The sequence below is a fragment of the Patella vulgata genome, chromosome 5 (assembly GCF_932274485.2).
Source record: "Patella vulgata chromosome 5, xgPatVulg1.2, whole genome shotgun sequence".
NCBI classification, from domain to species: Eukaryota; Metazoa; Mollusca; class Gastropoda; family Patellidae; genus Patella; species Patella vulgata.
Genome location: NC_065883.2, coordinates 41,656,901 through 41,675,514, shown reverse-complemented (window position 1 = coordinate 41,675,514; position 18,614 = coordinate 41,656,901). Strand labels below are relative to the sequence as shown.

Sequence of the window (18,614 nt, the reverse complement as noted above, 5' to 3'; positions counted from 1 at the left end):
TCTTGTCATTAGAGCGTTCAGAAGATTGAACAAAGTGAAACAAGGGCCAATAACTCTAGATGTAATTAACGGAAATTGCTGAAATTCAATAGGCTTCTTTGTTTTACTAATTTAAATGATGCATATAAATTTCATACAGATCGGTTGATAACTTTTATCGTTAGAGCGTTCACAAGGTTCAAAGATAGGTTGCCAGGCAACGAAACATACGCCCACAGCAGCTATATATGTCCGGGCAGCCAACAAGAGTTGTCGTATATTTTTACTTTTTTGGGGTAATGAAACATTTATAATACATTAAAATCTGATTAAGAGTAACAACTCATTAAGTAATTATCAGAAAACCATTAGAATTTGTTTGCTTTTTATAAAGTTTTTATAACGTTTAGTATACGAAACTTTTAACATTATGGATTTAGCTGTTCAAGTCATAAAGATTCATTGAAAATCAATATACTTGTTCGTCTCAAGACCGTAAACTCTGTGTATCAATCTGAAGTCAATCGGATGATAACTTTAGCCACTAGAGCGTCACAAGATTTTTCAAAGTGATCAAGGGCCATAACTTTGGTAGTAATTATTCGAAATCGTTGAAAATCAATATGATTCTTCATCTCATGGACTCAAACATTGTGTATAAATTTAAAGTCAATCGGATATAAACTTTAGCCTCTATAGCATCCACAAGATTTTTCAAAGTGATCAAGGGCCATAAGAGTTTTCAAATAATCAAGGGCTATAACTCTGGCAAAAAATCAATAGGATTCTTCGTCTCATGACCTTAAACACTGTGTATCAATTTAAAGTCAATCGGATATTAACTTTAGCCTCTAGAGCGTCCACAAGATTTTTCAAAGTGATAAAGGGCCATAACTCTGGCAGTAATTATCGGAAATCGCTGAAAATCAGAAGGCTTCTTCGTCTCATGACCTTAAACACTGTGTATAAATTTAAAGTCAATCGGATATTAACTTTGACCTCTAGAGCGTCCACAGAATTTTTTGAAGTGATCAAGGGCCATAACTCTGGCAGTAATTATCGAAAATCATGACCTTAAACACTGTGTATAATTTAAAGTCAATCGGATATTAACTTCTGGGCGTATAACAAAACAGCATCTTGAAATAAATGTGATCAATATTTATCTCAAGACCAAGCTGTTCGCTACTCATGACTCTAATAGCCAATATAACACAACCGTAAGTTATCATATTCCCTACTTTCAACACACATAACATATAACAAATTAATAATAAGTTCCTGACGTTTTTGTTGTCATTAAGTATGGTTTTACGTCTACACTACGCATGGCATTTCCAAGAATTCAAAATTTATTCTACAGCTAACCGCACATTCGAATCCCACTTTAAATTACCCATTTTACCATGGTATGTTTTCCTGCTTTTAACACATACTTTGAACTTATTATCTTTTATACTTTTTTTAACAAAACAATCCAGAAACAGTTTGGACCAGGGATCTTAATCGGCTGTTTTAGCCGATTGATCTTTAATCTAGCCGATTGGTAAAACAATGAACTGGCCACTAAATTATCACAAATCAATCTACTTACGGCCGATTTACAAAGAATTAATTATCAGGCCGATTGGTAAAACAATGAACCGGCCACTATGGTATCATAAATCAATCTACTTTCGGTCGATTACAAAGAGTTAATTATTACTCGTCGATTAAGAACCCATCAAAGAGTCAATCATTACAATGAATACCTTCATCATATTTCATAAATAAACAACTTAATTGAGGTAATCAAGCCAAGTTCTTGAACACCTCGTAGAATGACACCAGGAAATGTAAACGAGATTTAACCTAAGATAGTGATCGCAGCGTTGACCTTGAACTTCAAGCATGCACGTCGTTAATGGAAATTCCAAAAGCCGGAAATCCTCCCACGTCCAATATAGGTCAACCAAATTATCGGCAATAAAAGACCATATTAATCTGACGATCATACCTGCGCAGCAAAGAAAGACGATGGCAGAACAAAGAGTTTAATTCCCAAATGTATAGAAATTATTTCAAACCGGGCGGGCGTTAATCCAAAATGCGTATTTCATGGCAAAAAGAAACACTGCCATCGAAAATTATGAACAATAATTGAATAGCAGGGACATGAAATGACAACAAATTTATATCGTGATTTTAATTGTTGTGGTGAATTTATTTCTTTAATATCCAGTGAAATTGAGGAAGAGATCCTGTCAGATATCCGAACTAGTCCTGCTGCATTAAATCCCGACAATAATAAACTAATCTGAATCACGACAATTGGCCACGTGACCTATCGCACGCACAGCATATTTCCGAGTTCCGATTATACACGGAAACTGATTTGTGCTACTTTGTTATTTATATATATATATATATATATATATATATATATATATATATATATATACACACATATATATATATATTAACATGTGCTTACGAATAAAATAATTTAAAAAAACCCATTTGTATGTTCTTGTACTTTTTACTAATTTATAACTTCCGTTTAGTTGGATGAAAGCAAAAGTAGGAATATGCAATGCAAGATGCTGAAATAATAATATAACTATAAATGTCGATATTATAGCGATGTATGAATACAAGTATGCAGTTACAAAGGTCTTGTTTATTCAGAGTTTCAGCTATTATTATCCCGAATATGTTATGCAATTACTGTCGTGAATAGAGTATGCATAAACCAACATGTTTGTTGTTGAAAGGACGACTATTCGTTAGGCCTACCCGTGGCCGGTTCATTTCAAAATGGATTAAGAACCCAGGTTTAAACCATTGCATAATCTAAGTTAACCTCTATATTGTAAGGTGCACTGTTTCATTTTAAACCATTTATTTAAAACCTAATACCGATCCACACGCAACTCGCAAATTTACAAAGGGCCATTCAGTTTTAAATTTTCCTGGGGCAAGCTTTTGCCCTCAACCTACACACCTTCTTGCGATTTACACAGGTTTTTACAAAACACGAAAATCTGGAAACCGGTACATTGCTTATAAGCTACTCACTTTTGCAGGAAACCGTGTTTCACTTTGAACCTTTTATTTAAAACCTCAAATTTACAATGAGCCATTCAGTTTTAAATTTTCCTTGGGCATTTGCCTTTGCCCTGAACCTAAACGCATTTACCGCGATTTTACACAGGTCCATACCTTCACCATACCTGGTTAAACACATATACATTACTTGAACAGAACATTACATTACATTCATTTACAAAAACACGTCTTCAATCTCCCAAAGACTTTTCGAAACGGTGTGATTACAATCTTCCTGCCAAGAACAAAGACAATCATTTATTTTATTTTCCTAGCTTTACTGTTTCAATTTTAGGAATCTTTTGTATCAGTTTATTTCCTTGTCGATTTTTCCCTACGTTAATAGACAAATTACCCATGTTTAAACCTAACCCTTATTCACTTAACATTGTATCGTATCTAATATGTAGCACTATGCAGTTCTATGAGTTGCTGGTTAGGTGTAGAAATCCCTCCGCAAAAACCCCCACATCCAACGTGCAACGCATACTCTCCTCACTGCTACATTTTATAATAGCCTTGCGGTCTTTTTTTTTAAACTTTACCTTTTTCCCTTAACTTAATTATTTTACTAGTTTGACATTCTTTTTAAAACTTTATATTTAGCAAATCCCTAACCTTTAAAATATGATAAATCTACCCCTTGGTCTTTTTGGCTTTCCATGGTCAGTTTATTAGGAAATATGTACCTACCTAAAAAAAAGACTGGAAACTTCTTCTTGCAAGGATTTTCTCCAGGGTCGAATCCTTAAGTCAACGGCACCAAATAAAATGTAACTGTGGCACTACGGGGTACAGATGTGTGACATTTTGGAGTAGCTGTGGCATTATCGTCCAGGAACTGCTTGGACTTCACACTGTTGGATCAATTATTTCAATCATCAATTAAGTGACTCTGGAACACCGTTTATGTTCTTACTAAGTTTATATAATTAAATACATACATCAAACAACAAAGTTATGATAGTACTTTTCGAGTTATTAAAATCTCCACGATCTGAGTTTAATATCCTTTCTAACTCAGATCTAACGGCTTAAACGTGGCAATGGCCACATACTTCTTGATAGTTCTACATAATGTCCGCGCTAGGATGATGTTTTCACCCTAGCCTCCTAAGCCGAAGAGGCTATAGGTAAGTTCCCCTTGAGCTCCGAATGATTGTCTTAGGGTAAATCAAACCCGCTCTTTCCTACATAGAAAATGTAATGCGTCATTTATTAGGGCGGGACAATTACCATTTTTGGGTAAGTGTTTCATATAGGCACCATTGAACGTCAACATTATTCTAGTTAATTGTACTAATTTGTGTACAAGATGACTGGACGATAGTACCCTACTTTCCAGAAATGGATACTGACATAAGTGTCTGTGAGTTAGACTAAGATAGTAGCAGAGTAATGCAAGCTACTTCATTACCCTAGTTTTCGTCACACATCATGTAGGTAAAGATTTCTATATTAAACAGAACACATTTCTTAGACCTAAAATAACCCCATACTATAGGGTTATAACAATAGGTTGATGTTTGTAGACTAAGATAGTAGCAGAGTAATGCAAGCTACTTCATTACCCTAGTTTTCGTCACACATCATGTAGGTAAAGATTTCTATATTAAACAGAACACTTTTCTTAGACCTAAAATAACCCTATAGTGTTATAACAATAGGTTGATGTTTGTACAAAATTTCAAAAAGATTTATTGAACGGATATTGAAATATGCTCCGGAAATGAAATCAGAATGGAAGAATGGTGATTAGAAAATAAATAGGTTTATGAATGTGAGAAAATTTCTAATTAGCAAAAGGCACTACTTCTATAATAGGTTAATGTTTATACAAAGTTTCATGAAGATACCTTGAATGGTTTATGAGATATGCTCCGGAAACAAAATTGTACACCAAAAACTAAATTAAATTTGTTTCCATGGAAACACAAAAAAATATAAATCCAAGAAATTCCTAAATAGCAAAAGGCACAACTACTGTAATAGGTTGATGTGTGTACAAAGTTTCAAAAAGATACATTGTACGTTGAATGGTTTATGAGATATGCTCCGCAACGAAATCGGGACGGGCGGACAGAGCCCATTTCAATACCCCTCCTTAACTTCTTTTGGTGCGGGATAAAAATCACTTAAGAACCAATTCAGGATTTAACCATTATAATTTAATCTGTCATACACTGACAAAGGCTCAGTTTTAAAAATAGTGTCCTTATTGGTCAAGGCTATTGCATAGTTTTAGGGACAATGAACAATGACCAAATATCCAAACATGAACATATTCAATTGTTTTTCGGACAACTAGTGTCATTATGTATAACAATCGTTAAACTAGATTGGGGAGATTAGGATTTGACAGTTTTTACGCATTTTTGGAACAGGTTTCGAAGAGTTTTGGTTCTTTTATACAAGATCATTTTTGACATTTTTAAACTAAATGTATGGTGCTAAGACCACATCAAGATCAGTTTTGAATGTTCCTATTATTAATTAGAACGGGTTTTGCTTTAGCTTTTATATTTTATGCTGACATGTTATTGCTTTAAATCTTCCTAGTGCAAAAATGGAAAATTTGACCTTTTGACCTCCGGAGTCACAAAGAATAAAGGTGAATTTAGCAAGTTTACATTTTTATTCAAAGAGTGATTACTTTCGATCATTTTCAGCCTGTTTTCACGATACCAGAATGGCTGCGCATCCACTTTCAGTGCAAATGACCTCATTTGACCTTTAACTGACTGATTACCACTCGGCATTATCAGGGGCGGAGTGGGGGCGGAGTGGGGGCGGAGCGGACCCTCTTACTGACAGCTGAGCCCAAACAGGGGGTCCGGGGGCTCTCCCCCTGGAAAATTTTTAACAAGAGCATCGCTAACGCAGCAATATACGTCCACATTCCTGTTTTGTTTGATATGGTCCAGTTTGCTTTGAGAGTCTGTGAAATAAAACTGGGTTGTAGGACTGCTATCAGTTTAACACTTCGTTCACATTAACAGAACACAATTTTTATTTTAAAACAATCGATGTCTTTATTCTAAAATCATGACGTTTCGAACAGGTATGCAAAGTTTCAAAAGGATCTGTTAAGAATTGCGGTCTGTTGGCAAAACACAAGACACACAAACATTAGGCGTGGCTCTGTCCCAAGGGGTCGAGCATGCACCAAAAATAATAATAGAGGTCGGCCTTAGGATTAAGGAATAAGTATAAAAAGTAGCCTTAGGCTATAAGGAATAAGTATAAAAAAGTTTTCAAGATGATCGATTAAGAAATGCGGTCTGCAAGTGACACACAGACATAAAAAAAAGAAAATGGGCGTAGCTCTGCCCCTGGGGGTTGGGTATTCACCACAAATAATAGGGATGTTCCTTAGGATAGAAGGAATATGTATTGCTAGGTTTCAAGGTGAAACGATAAGAAATGCGATCTGTAGATGACAAACAAATAAATAAATATAAGGGATGGGCGTGGCTCTGCCCCTGGCGGTCGGGCATGCACCAAAAACAATAGGGGTCATCGTTAGGGTATAAGCAATTCATATGAAATTTTTTCAAGACGATTGATTAAGAATTGTGGCCTGTAGGTGACACACAGACATAAAAAGAAAAGAAAATGGGCGTGGCTCTGTCCCTGGGGGTAAAAAAACAATAGGGATCATCGTTAGGGTATAAGCAATTCATATGAAAAAATTTCAAGACGATTGATTAAGAATTGTGGCCTGTAGGCGACACACAGACATAAAAAAGAAAATGGGCGTGGCTTTGCCCCTGTGGGCTGGGCATGCACCCAAAACGATAGGGATGTTCCTTAGGGTACAAAGAATAAGTGTGCAAAGTTTCAAGATGATACGTTAAGAAATGTGGCCTGTAGACGACAAACAAACAAATACAAAGAATGGGCGTGGCTCTGCCCCGGGGAGGCGAGCATGCACCAAAACAATAGGGATCATCCTTGGGGTATAAGGAATAAGTATGTAAAGTTGATACGTTAAGAAATGCGGTCTGTAGATGACAAACAAATAAATAAATATAAGGAATGGGCGTGGTTCTGCCCCTGGGGGTCGGGCATGCAGCAAAGGCAATAGGAATCATACTTAGGGTATAAGCAATTCATATGAAAATTTTTAAAGACGATTGATTAAGAATTGTGGCCTCTAGGCGACACACAGACATAAAAAGAAAAGAAAATGGGCGTGGCTCTGCCCCTGGGGTCGGGCATGCACCCCAAACGATAGGGATGTTCCTTGGGGTACAAAGAATAAGTATGCATAGTTTCAAGATGATACGTTAGGAAATGCAATCTGTAGATGACAAACAAATAAATAAATATAAAGAATGGGCGTGGCTCTGCCCCTGGGGGTCGGGCATGCACCAAAAACAATATGGATCATACTTAGGGTATAAGCAATTCATATGAAAATTTTTCAAGACGATTGATTAAGAATTGTGGCCTAGTATAGGCGACACACAGACATACAAAGAAAAGAAAATGGGCGTGGCTCTGCCCCTGGGGGTTGGGCATGCACCCCAAACGATAGGGATGTTCCTTAGGGTACAAAGAATGTGTATGCAAAGTTTCAAGATGATTAGTTAAGAAATGTGGCCTGTAGACGACAAACAAACAAATACTAGAAATGGGCGTGGCTCTGCCCCGGGGGGTCGGGCATGCACCAAAAACAATAGGGATCTTCCTTGGGGTATAAGGAATAAGTATACCAAGTTTGAAGAAAATCCATGAAGAATTGCGCCCTGTAGGCGAACCACAGACACACACACACACACACACACACACACACACACACACACACATACATACATACACACACACACACACACAGACAGGGGCGACGGCATAATACGTTCACATTATGAATGTGGACGTATAAAAATGAACCCCAAATATGCGGTTTGGTGGCATATCTGATTATAATCTCTGTCAAATAATATATCTCATAAATCGATTAATTTAGGCCAAAACCCTGACCTGCAAGTAATTTACAACCATCAACCTGTGAAATTATCATATCGTCATATTATTAATTAGTGCATTATCATTGTATTGTAAAGAGTCAAGAGAATTTAACTGGTTAAAAAATGGGACTAGTTTTGACCATTTGATTAACCAGTTAGGAATATTGAATAAGTAGGAATATTTTCATTGAAAAATGTCCCATTTTTGTTGTCGGGAGCGTTAGTTGATTTCTCCTGTGATGGAAGGCCACGAGACACATTGGTATAGAGTGACGAAAGTAAAATTCATGAAAGCTGCTTTTTGAATTTTGGATTTGTTGTTCCAGGTAAATTATTTTACCTTGACTCCGAACTTGGAACATTTGACACACTACATATTGATTAATGAACATAGCATTAGTTCAGATAATGAATATTCAAGTATAAGGCCACGGGCGGAAATAAAAATAAAATTTGATCTTGGACGCAAAATATAGCTACCACGACATCACAACATCAAGTGAAAACATGATTATTTATATTGTAACTATCATTCATGTTTCAGACTTTAGAGTCCGCTGTTGAACTAGATTGGTCAGGCCCAGTATGCGATTCATCGCGGTATGGATTTTCTGTCTTACTGTCCTCGCAGAATAAAGTCGGTGCCGTATTCGGCAAGAATATGCCAGACTTCTACATTTTTTGAGGGGAAATCATACCAGTTTTATTTTTGTAGCGGGCCTTTTCACGACTAAGGGGCGTTATTTTTATTTGTATTCGATTTTTTGAAAAAAATTAAATTTGTGTGGCCTAAGATCAGAATTATTGTGGTAACTTTTATACACGCGAATAAGGTAGCTTTCATACTACTGTTAATACTTCGTTTATTAATTTCAAATTTGGCCGGTTATTGACTAGTCCACTAGTTTTGGGTCAACCACAGGTCAAGCGAAATTTTAATTGTTCCCAGCCCTGTCGATTATTATTGTTAGTCATTTTAAATGAGGCTTTTACGTAGGAGTTCACCAGTGGTACTGACTTCAGTTATGATATGGTCACCCGGCCCAGAAAGTCTATTATACCAGCCCATTCCAGACTCCATGGCCGGTCCAATACCACCACCCCCCCTCCCCCATATAATGTTCAGCAGAAAAAGGGTTTTTTTTTTAGACGAATTGGACAAAATTATTTTTTTCATTTTTTGTCCAATCCGCCCCTGGGCATTATCTTCTTCGCAAAATTTTACTCTAGAAAAGTTGGGTCTGGTTTTGTGCCCATTTGATGCACACACACCCACACCGAGCCTCCGGTCTAGTGTGTGTTAGTTATTTGCCTGGTTAGTGCATAAATGTAGAATGTTAAACCCCATTTCATTTCAATAAGTGGGATAACCACAAGATTGTTGGTAAGACATATTGGTAATCATTTCAGAGAACATTTCTGAATAAACACAAACCTGGCAGTATATTTACCTAATTTCGGTGAAATCCATCAAGCAGTAAGGAAAAGAATTTGAAAATGGGTTATAGTTTACCCCAGGCACAGACAGATGATGAACAAAAATAAGGGCACAAGCCTTCATTGCCAATGGTGTGACGAGCTAAAAATGGAGACTCCAATCAAATCACAAGAAATCGATCTGACAGATTGTGGTAGCAAAAATATAGCCAAAAAATAAGAAACATATGGCCACAGTAGCTAGTTGTCCGCGCATTCCACAAGGGGCGTCGCACCTTTTTTTCTTGGTTGGTAATGAAACATTTACAATACACTAAAGAGTAAAAACTCAATAATTAATGGTCAGGAATTGTGCTTCTAGTTCTGCCCATGCTATCGTGGGGTATACAAAACATCCAATATCATGGTTTTCGCTGTTCAAGTTATCAAAAATCATTGAAAATCAATTGAAGTCTTTATCTCGTATAAATTTAAAATCAATCGAATGATAACTTTGGTCTCTAGAGCATCCCCCAGATATTTCAAAGTAATCAATAGCATTCTTCATCTCATGACCTTAGACACTGCGTATTAAACACTGCGTATTAATTTAAGGTCAATCGGATATCAACTTTAGCCTCTAGAGCATCCACAAGATTTTTCAAAGTGATCAAGGGCCATAATTCTAGCAGTAATTATCGGAAATCGCTGAAAATCAACAGGGTTCATCATCTTATGACCTTAAACACTGTGTATAAATTTGAAGTCAATCGGATATTAACTTTGACCTCTATAGCGTCCACAATCAATTGTGGAAGACAGACGGGGGCGACAACAATATACAACCACAGTTTAATGTGTGGTATATAATAAAAGAAAAATAAAGTACTTACTCTTTCCAATAAAGTATCACAGCTGAGATAAATTTCAGTATTTCTGTCAGGAGAACCACAGTTGTAGTATTGTAGGCATAATAATTATACTGTCGTTTCGATGCACTCACAAGTAGACCTATGGAATATTGAATATTTAAAAAATAGGTTGCAAGGCAATGAAACATGTGCCCACAGTAGCTAAGTCGTCTGAGCAGTCCATTAGGGTTATCGCAAATTTATTGTTTTGGAGCATGCACCAGTAACAGTAATAAATTTAGCTGTTTGAATTATCAGAAATCGCTGATTATTAATAGGTTTCATCTCATAAACACTGTATTCATTTCAAACTGAAACAAGGGCCTTAACCTGGGAAATAATTTACAGAAATTGTTGAAATTCAACAGGCTTTTAATGGCGTGCTGATAGTCCTTTCATTAGATAGAGGGCTGGGCTGCCAGTAAATCTGACAGCCCACTATTTCGATCGTCCCTTAACTTAGTATGACAGTCCATATTCCAATCTATTAAACTATTAAAGATATTTTAATTTTTGCCCTGATCCACCATTTTCAATAAATGACTATTTGGCGTTTGGATTTTCCTTTACGTGTGAATATCAGCATGACCTTGACTTTGCCTCCAAATTTGCATCAAGCTTGGGGCATTTCCGCTTAATAATAATAATTACAAGCCAACAGTGAGGCTGATGCCCCCCGCCGAAATCCCAAAATAAACAGATGACACATATTAATTAATCGCACATTTATTTTTTTCAAAAGTATCAAGCAATCAAACTGATTATCAACTACCGGTATACACTGAGTTTAATCACTCTCTATCAGATAGAATCAAAGTTATTTTGTCCAAAAACATCGACCAATAAAATTGCTTACCTCTGCTTAGCTTTAGCTCAAAATGTTAATCATTGAACTCATCAAGTTTAAACATTCTACTTCAATTAAAAGCAGAGTTGTTATGTTCCAAAGTCTTGACCAATTAAAATGCTTATTGCTCCTTAGCCTAAGCAGAAAATTCTCCATATCGAACTTAGTCAAGGTATTGATATAATGAAACTATACACCAAATTTCATCACTCTCACTTAATTAGAACTAAAGTTATCGTGTCCCAAAGCATCAACCAATCAAATTGCTTATCTCTGCTTACCCTAAGCAGAAAATGCTCATCTTCGAACTCCATCAAGGTATTGATCTAATAAACACCTACACCAAGTTTGAACATTCTAGCTCAATTAGAAGGAGAGTTATTGTGTCCCAAAATGTGTGACGGACAGACAGACGGATGAACCCATTTTAATAGTCCCCTGCTTTCTTTGAAAGGCGGGGGACAATAATGACTTTATTTAAGAAGGGGTGAAGATTAGACTATAATAGCCTTTCTAACATCTTGCCCTTCTAGAAAATATAATACAAAAGATATAGCTGATAAATTAAATGAAACACCACAATAATTTACAATAGAGGAAAACAAGCCAACGGTGAGGCTGATGTCCCCCGCCGAAATCCCAAAATAAATAGATGACACATATTAATTAATCGCACATTTATTTTTTTCAAAAGTATCGAGCAATCAAACTACACACTAAGTTTCATCACTCTCTATCAGATAGAATCAAGATTATCTTGTCACAAAGCATCGACCATTGAAATTGATTAGCTCTGCTTAGCTTTAGCTAGAAATGTTAATCATTGAAATCACTCAAGACATTCACTTATTGAACATCTACATCAGGTTTAAACCTTCTACTTCAATTAAAAGCAGACTTTTTATGTTCCAAAGTCTTGACCAATCAAATTGCTTATCGCCTTGTGATGATAGGTTCTCCACCATTTCCTCCTCACTAATGCCTTCTAGGTCCCAGCATCTAATGACACCTTGAAGAATTTCAATCTGATTAAAATACAGATCTATATTTCGTTTCGTTTTTTTTATACTTTCGATGGCCTACACTACATGAAGATCTGACAAGTTATAGCGTTAGGTCACGTCAGGGGTCAAAAGACCGACTTATGATGTCAGACATTCGATTAATCAATCAGCATTGATGTTACTAGTGGATTACCCACAGTTCTGTGCAAAACACGCCTAAAGCTCGCCGTAACAGACCGTTTCATTGGCTTATCCCCGACACCATTCAGAACACGAGTTAAATAACAACTCTTCCAGATCCAAGTGTAGTAAAGACAAGTAAAACGAAATTTTGAACTATAAAAACGAAATGAAATAGGATCTGTGTTCAAAGGAATGCATTGGATAGTTTGCACTGATGTTTGTTTATATATATTCATATCTTTCTCATTTTTTATCTATTTGTGTATATGCTTGATAACGACTTGTGAAACCTTGTTGAAATGAAACGTCGCAGTGAAATAAACCATAGTAATTGTTATCCATAAAAGTGTGTTTTTGATTATGTTCCAATTACTAAATGCCATTCAAAGAATATAGATTCAATAGGTATGTTTAAATAACCTGCCTTGAGAGTCTTTGGAATGTCTGGACAATTGAAAGTAAGGATATAGGTGCTTGTTGGAATCACCTTATCTCCTCGGGGTACACTAATTCTTTTAACATGTGAGACGCCTGGAGATGAAAGGTATTCTACCATTTCATCCTCACTGCTGTCTTCAAGATCTCAACATTTAATTACACATCTACTTGAATTAAGTGACCTATGTGGTGACACTTTGATAGCAAAATGAAATGAAATGGAGTTTAACGTCCTACTGTTCTGCTCCTAACCTGGGCTAATGAAGACGGGCATACGCCATACAGTGTGCTATGAGGGAAATTTTGCCCGGGCAGCGGCACTATGGCCTACTCTTATATCGAATTCCAACTGTCAAGGGATCTTTTACATGCACGCCAATGTGTACACGGGACCTCGGTTTTTCGTCCCATCCGAACGACTAGACAGCTTTCCTTGTCACTTTGATAGCAATGTCTGCCAAGGACGTTGACTAGAGTAGCATGGTAGCATGCTGCTCCTTGGCACATTATATCAAAAGTGTTCCTTTTTTAAGTTTTTTGATAGCTTTGGGTTCACCTGCTAAGCCGGCAATACCTCTAGCTATCAAAAATGACGAAACTTTAGATAAGTCAGTAGAGGGACTGTTAATCAAGAGAAACCTCGGCCAAGCCTTTAGAATTAGGGCATTTCTGTTTATTGATTGGGGTGGGTGGGACTGGGGAATCCATGAAAGTATTTTTTTAAGTTTCATCCCTCATCGTTCCCCAGGTTACTTCCCTGCCTACCAGGAGGGGGTCTACCACGGATAACCAGCGTGTGGCCTCAGGGCTCGACGAGGGGTATACTCAAGCCAGAAAGTAAAAATATTACTCCAACCTGATTGACCCAAGAAGCCGCTCTGTAGAATGTATTAAGGACACAAAGGTAGGTAATTGGCAATATTACTAAATGCTGAGTGAATAAACAACAGAGCATTGAATTGGAAAAGGGTACATTCTACAGAGCTAAAACGACCACAGCCGATTGATCAGAATGGGCCACTCTGACCTCCCGTCTAGGTGAACCATGGGCCAAAGTAATGTGTTGCAGAGAAATGGCTCGCAAGCCAAGTCCCCACTCAATTACCAGAAATGAAATGAAATGTGGTTTTATGGCACGTCAACTCCAACCTGGCTTTATTGCGCCAAACATATGGTGAAAATTACGAGACAGGCTAAATTATATCACAGAAAACATTATATGCATAAATAAAAACAATATCACAGTTAGTAAAATTAAAAATAAAATACAACTTTATGCATATAAATATTAAATACAAAAATGAAATGATATATATATATATATATACAATTAAAATTTATTATAAAAACCTATCTCTCTTAAAAAGTCTAACGCTTTATATAAACCCGGTTGGGCAAACATGTGATGTAGTGACTGACAACAGTAAAAATTCGATCTAATATCTTTGAAATGCTTGCACTCAATCAAAATGTGCTTAACTGTCAAAGGAACATGACAGTGTTCACATTCTGGTTGAGGCTCTCGCTTTAAAATGAAAATATGAGTTAAAAAAGTATGACCAATTCAAGAGCGACACAAAACAACTTCATTTCTCCTGTTAGTTCTATAGGAGTTGGGCCAGTCTCCTAAGAGAGGCTCAATGTGATGAAGTTTGTTTGTGCCTGCAAGATCCAGAGACCGTTGCCAGCGGCCATAAATAAAAAGATTGATAAAGGATTTAAAATCAGAAAATGGTAATAGGAATTGTACTAGTCATTAATCACATCTGAATCTATATCCCCATACACATTAATGCAGAAAGGGTCTGTGTATACACACGCCATTGTGAGCGATTCACTTTTTGGTCATCCGATGGTTATTTTGACAATACAGTACAAGGTCATAAATGTCCGCTATGACAGTAAAGATTAATTATTTGATTGGTCGAATGCTATTGTTTCATTAATTCCCACCTGTGGCCACCTGTCTGGGTACTATATGAAACCATGTTTTTGAATACACATTCCGTTATTACAGTATGGATTAATGCTTTGATTGCTCAAATGCTATTGTTTTATCACTTCCCACCTGCATTACTTGTGATTGTTTTTAGTGTTTAGTGTGCATACATATAAATACATACAATTTGCTTTTTGTTATTAATTTATCATAGCTAAATATTTGTTTTGTTTGATTTATAAATCTGTTTCGGTTTCGGGAATGTGGATTTTGAGCTAGTACCCAACTTTACACAAAAATATAACCCCGGTGTCCAATCCCCGTTATGTGACCTCCCCGACACACATTATTTTTTTAATACCATACATGTACATATATTGTAATAGTGATAAATGTACCTTTGGTTTAATGCAATATGGTTTTTTGTTCTGGCACTATTTATTCAATAAATATTTACATATCATAAAAGTACACTATATGATTGTGGGATCTGAAAACAAGCGAGGGCTTATATAATTTCATCTCCCTAGGACATTATTTACAATAAAATATAAATACTTTGTATAAGATTGTAATCATAAATAACAAACTGGTATAAAATTACAAGGTAAAAGTGTTTACTCTCATTTAATTAATTAAAACGTTATATTGAATATAGTATAAATCAGTTAAACTACGGAATGTAGTAGAAACGTAGTGGGGTTAGCGAAATGATTATCTGATGTTCATAGCACTGAAAGGGTATGCGAAACATAGTTGTGGTAGTAGGAGAAAGAAAATATTATTGCGATGGGAGGCATCTGGCGTGCGATGGTGTTCCATGGTTAGCCCTGTTTAAATAAAGCGATCTCAAATACTTAAATATACTATTCAAAAAAAGTAGGGGATATTTGATTTTGGGGGCATAATACTAAAATATGCAAATGACTACGAAAAAAGTCACTATAGAACCTAACAGAAGAAACATTTCCAGTTACATGTGACGCCCAAACGCACCAATAGCTACCGCATGGAATGCAGGTGATGCTTGAGATCATCATGGGGGTCCAACCCAAGATTTGCACGACTCTGACTTTGAATGTTACAGTCATTGTGGCATTGAATTCCAGGGTGGAAACATCAGTTTAATTGTTTTAGTGACCAGAAAACAAATTTTGATATGCGTCGGCTTACCCAAAATGAAAGGTTACGTGCCCTTGGCATGGTACAGATCGGCACAACACAGGCGGTTGTGGCGCGGACGATGAATGTTTCTCAGTCTGTCATAAGCAGGCTATGGTCCAGATACCGTGATACACAATCTGTACAGGACAGACCACGCTCAGGTCGACCAAGGGCGACAACTCAAGCCCAGGATCGATTTATCCGTACCTTGGCCTTGAGAAATCGTGTCATCACAGCAAATCAGATCAGCGCTCGTCTTCAAACAGACACTGGTGTGAGAGTGAGTGGCCAGACAATTCGGAATCGACTGCATAGGGGTCACCTTCGCGCCCGACGTCCTCGCGTGATCCCTTGTTTGAGAGATCATCACATTCAGGCAAGACGTCGTTGGTGTAGGGATCGTCAACACTGGGATAATCGACGCTGGAGCAATGTGATGTTTTCAGATGAGTCAAGGTTCACTGTTGATTTTTTGGACAGACGTAGGAGGGTGTGGCGTCGTCGAAACGAGCGCTTCCAAGACGTTAACGTCATCAGACATGATCGATTTGGGGGTGGTTCTGTTATGGTGTGGGGAGGCATCACTGTTGCTGGAAGAACGGCTTTACATGTTGTTGCAGGGCGTGTTACAGGCCAGTACTACCGGGACAACATCTTGGCAGTCCATGTTGTGCCGTTCGCACGACGTCATGGCCGCCGTTTCATCTTCCAGGATGACAACGCAAGATGTCACAGGGCCAGGATCGTTACAGGTTACCTCCAACAACAGAACATCACCACATTACCTTGGCCAGCACTGAGTCCCGACCTCTCCCCCATCGAGCATGTCTGGGACATGCTTGGACAGAGGTTACGTCAACGTCAACAACGTCCTGCCAATGTCCAAGAACTTGCTGCTGCGTTGCAACAGGAATGGGACAATCTGGACCAAAATGACCTTAGACGTCTCATTAGGAGTATGCCACGTCGGATCAATGCTTGTTTGGCAAACAGAGGAGGATTTACCCGTTACTGACTTGGTTGTGATGCTGTGGTAACTTTGCTGTTTGACCCCGGGTATCATTTTACCCTTATAATGGTCAGTCTGTGCCTTACTTAGTCTAACGATCTTTTGGAATAAATCGATGAATGTGAACTTCATTTCATTTTGTCATTTGTTTCTTCGTCAGTTTCATTAGGTGACTTTAATAACACTTAAAAATCAAATATCCCTTACTTTTTTTGAATAGTATATATCCGATTCGTCGGTTCGCGAGAAATGCAACGAAATTATCATGGCAGAACTTGTAATGTTTTTAGGTTCATGCAGGTGGGTCACAGAATTGCCCCGATTTTTCGATACGTGTTGTATTCAATTGTTAAGACTACGTGGCGCCTTAAATAAACCAACATTACCAACTTCTAACGGGTTCCATTGATTTATCATTTATTTTATGACAGTTTAGACCACAATGTGTTACGATTCGCATTTTGGTATTCTAAGTTAATTCTTATATGGAATTCTAGGGGCAATGATATAAATTCGGATTTGTGTGGACAAGTTAACACAATTATACATGTATGTGACCGTAAGCTTATTCTCGGTCTTTTTCATTCTAATTTTAATATTTTATCAAGAAAAACATACATGTAACAACTTTTGGTCAGGTATCACAGCTTTATAACCATTTAATGATTTATGTTTGTATTAATTTTAAACTAATTTGAGAAAACCATTGGTTGTTAAAGAATTGTCATACTTTTCTCGGGAGCTGATTTTTTTTTATCATTGACTATAATGTTTTTATTACATCATATATACAAGAATTTCCATAATATATATAAAGTTTTATACATCTCACTCAGTTAATCATTTTTTTATTAATCAATAGCAATTAATTAAGAGTTTAACATTTTATTTAAAATTGAATTACGTATGTAAATACAACCGAACTCTCACTTAGCTCATTAAATGAAGCAATCCAAACAATGCGATTATTACTTGAGATTTATGTTTAGGTTTAAGAATTTTCATGCAATTGAGAATTATATTTACGCATGGTGTATTGATTACATGTCATTTCGGTCCCGCGTCATTTCAGACTCAAATAAAAATGGCCCGACATTTCGGACTCGGACAGGTGACATACTCGCGATGTATATCAAATACTGGTGAAGTATATAAAATTCTCGTTAATTATATATGGGTTGTAATACACGTGAATTATTTCAAGTCCGTGAATATTATTAAATACAGTGTTGTTGGGTTTTTTTTTAAATAATACTTTTGATTGTGTATGGCCTTAAATTTATCTGGCATGCTGAGGCTTTTCGGTAGAGAAGGGCCTCGCTTTTTTTTTTTACTTTTCCCTTTTAGTATATTGTTTTTTTAACACCGTTGCCCAATCTGCGTTATGACCTCCTCAACAAATTATTTTTGTAATACCATATGGGTACATATATTGGGGTAGTGATAATGTACCTTTGATTTAATACAATATGATTTGATTCGGGTATAGCAAAAATCGTTGTACTTCAGTCAAGTGTTTACGTAACATCAAGGCAGTATTCATTGAAGCATATTTCCTGTTAATACTGTTTGACCTGCCTGAAAATGGGCGACAGCTTGTCTATAGAGATTTTGGCGCCAGTGAGAAGTCTCAAGAGATTATCGTCGTTCAACATTGCATTGCG

The 18,614-nt window shown here is 36.8% G+C and overlaps 1 protein-coding gene across 1 annotated transcript in view; it reads right to left on the bottom strand.

Annotated features, from left to right (window-relative positions):
* The window catches only part of LOC126821485 (UDP-galactose transporter senju), a 133,331-nt gene that overhangs the window by 49,001 nt on the left and 65,716 nt on the right, over positions 1-18,614 (bottom strand). The window contains exon 2 of the mRNA XM_056100979.1: positions 3,760-3,851. Within this exon, the coding sequence (XP_055956954.1) occupies positions 3,760-3,851 (92 nt within the window). The remainder of the gene's footprint in view (positions 1-3,759; positions 3,852-18,614) is intronic.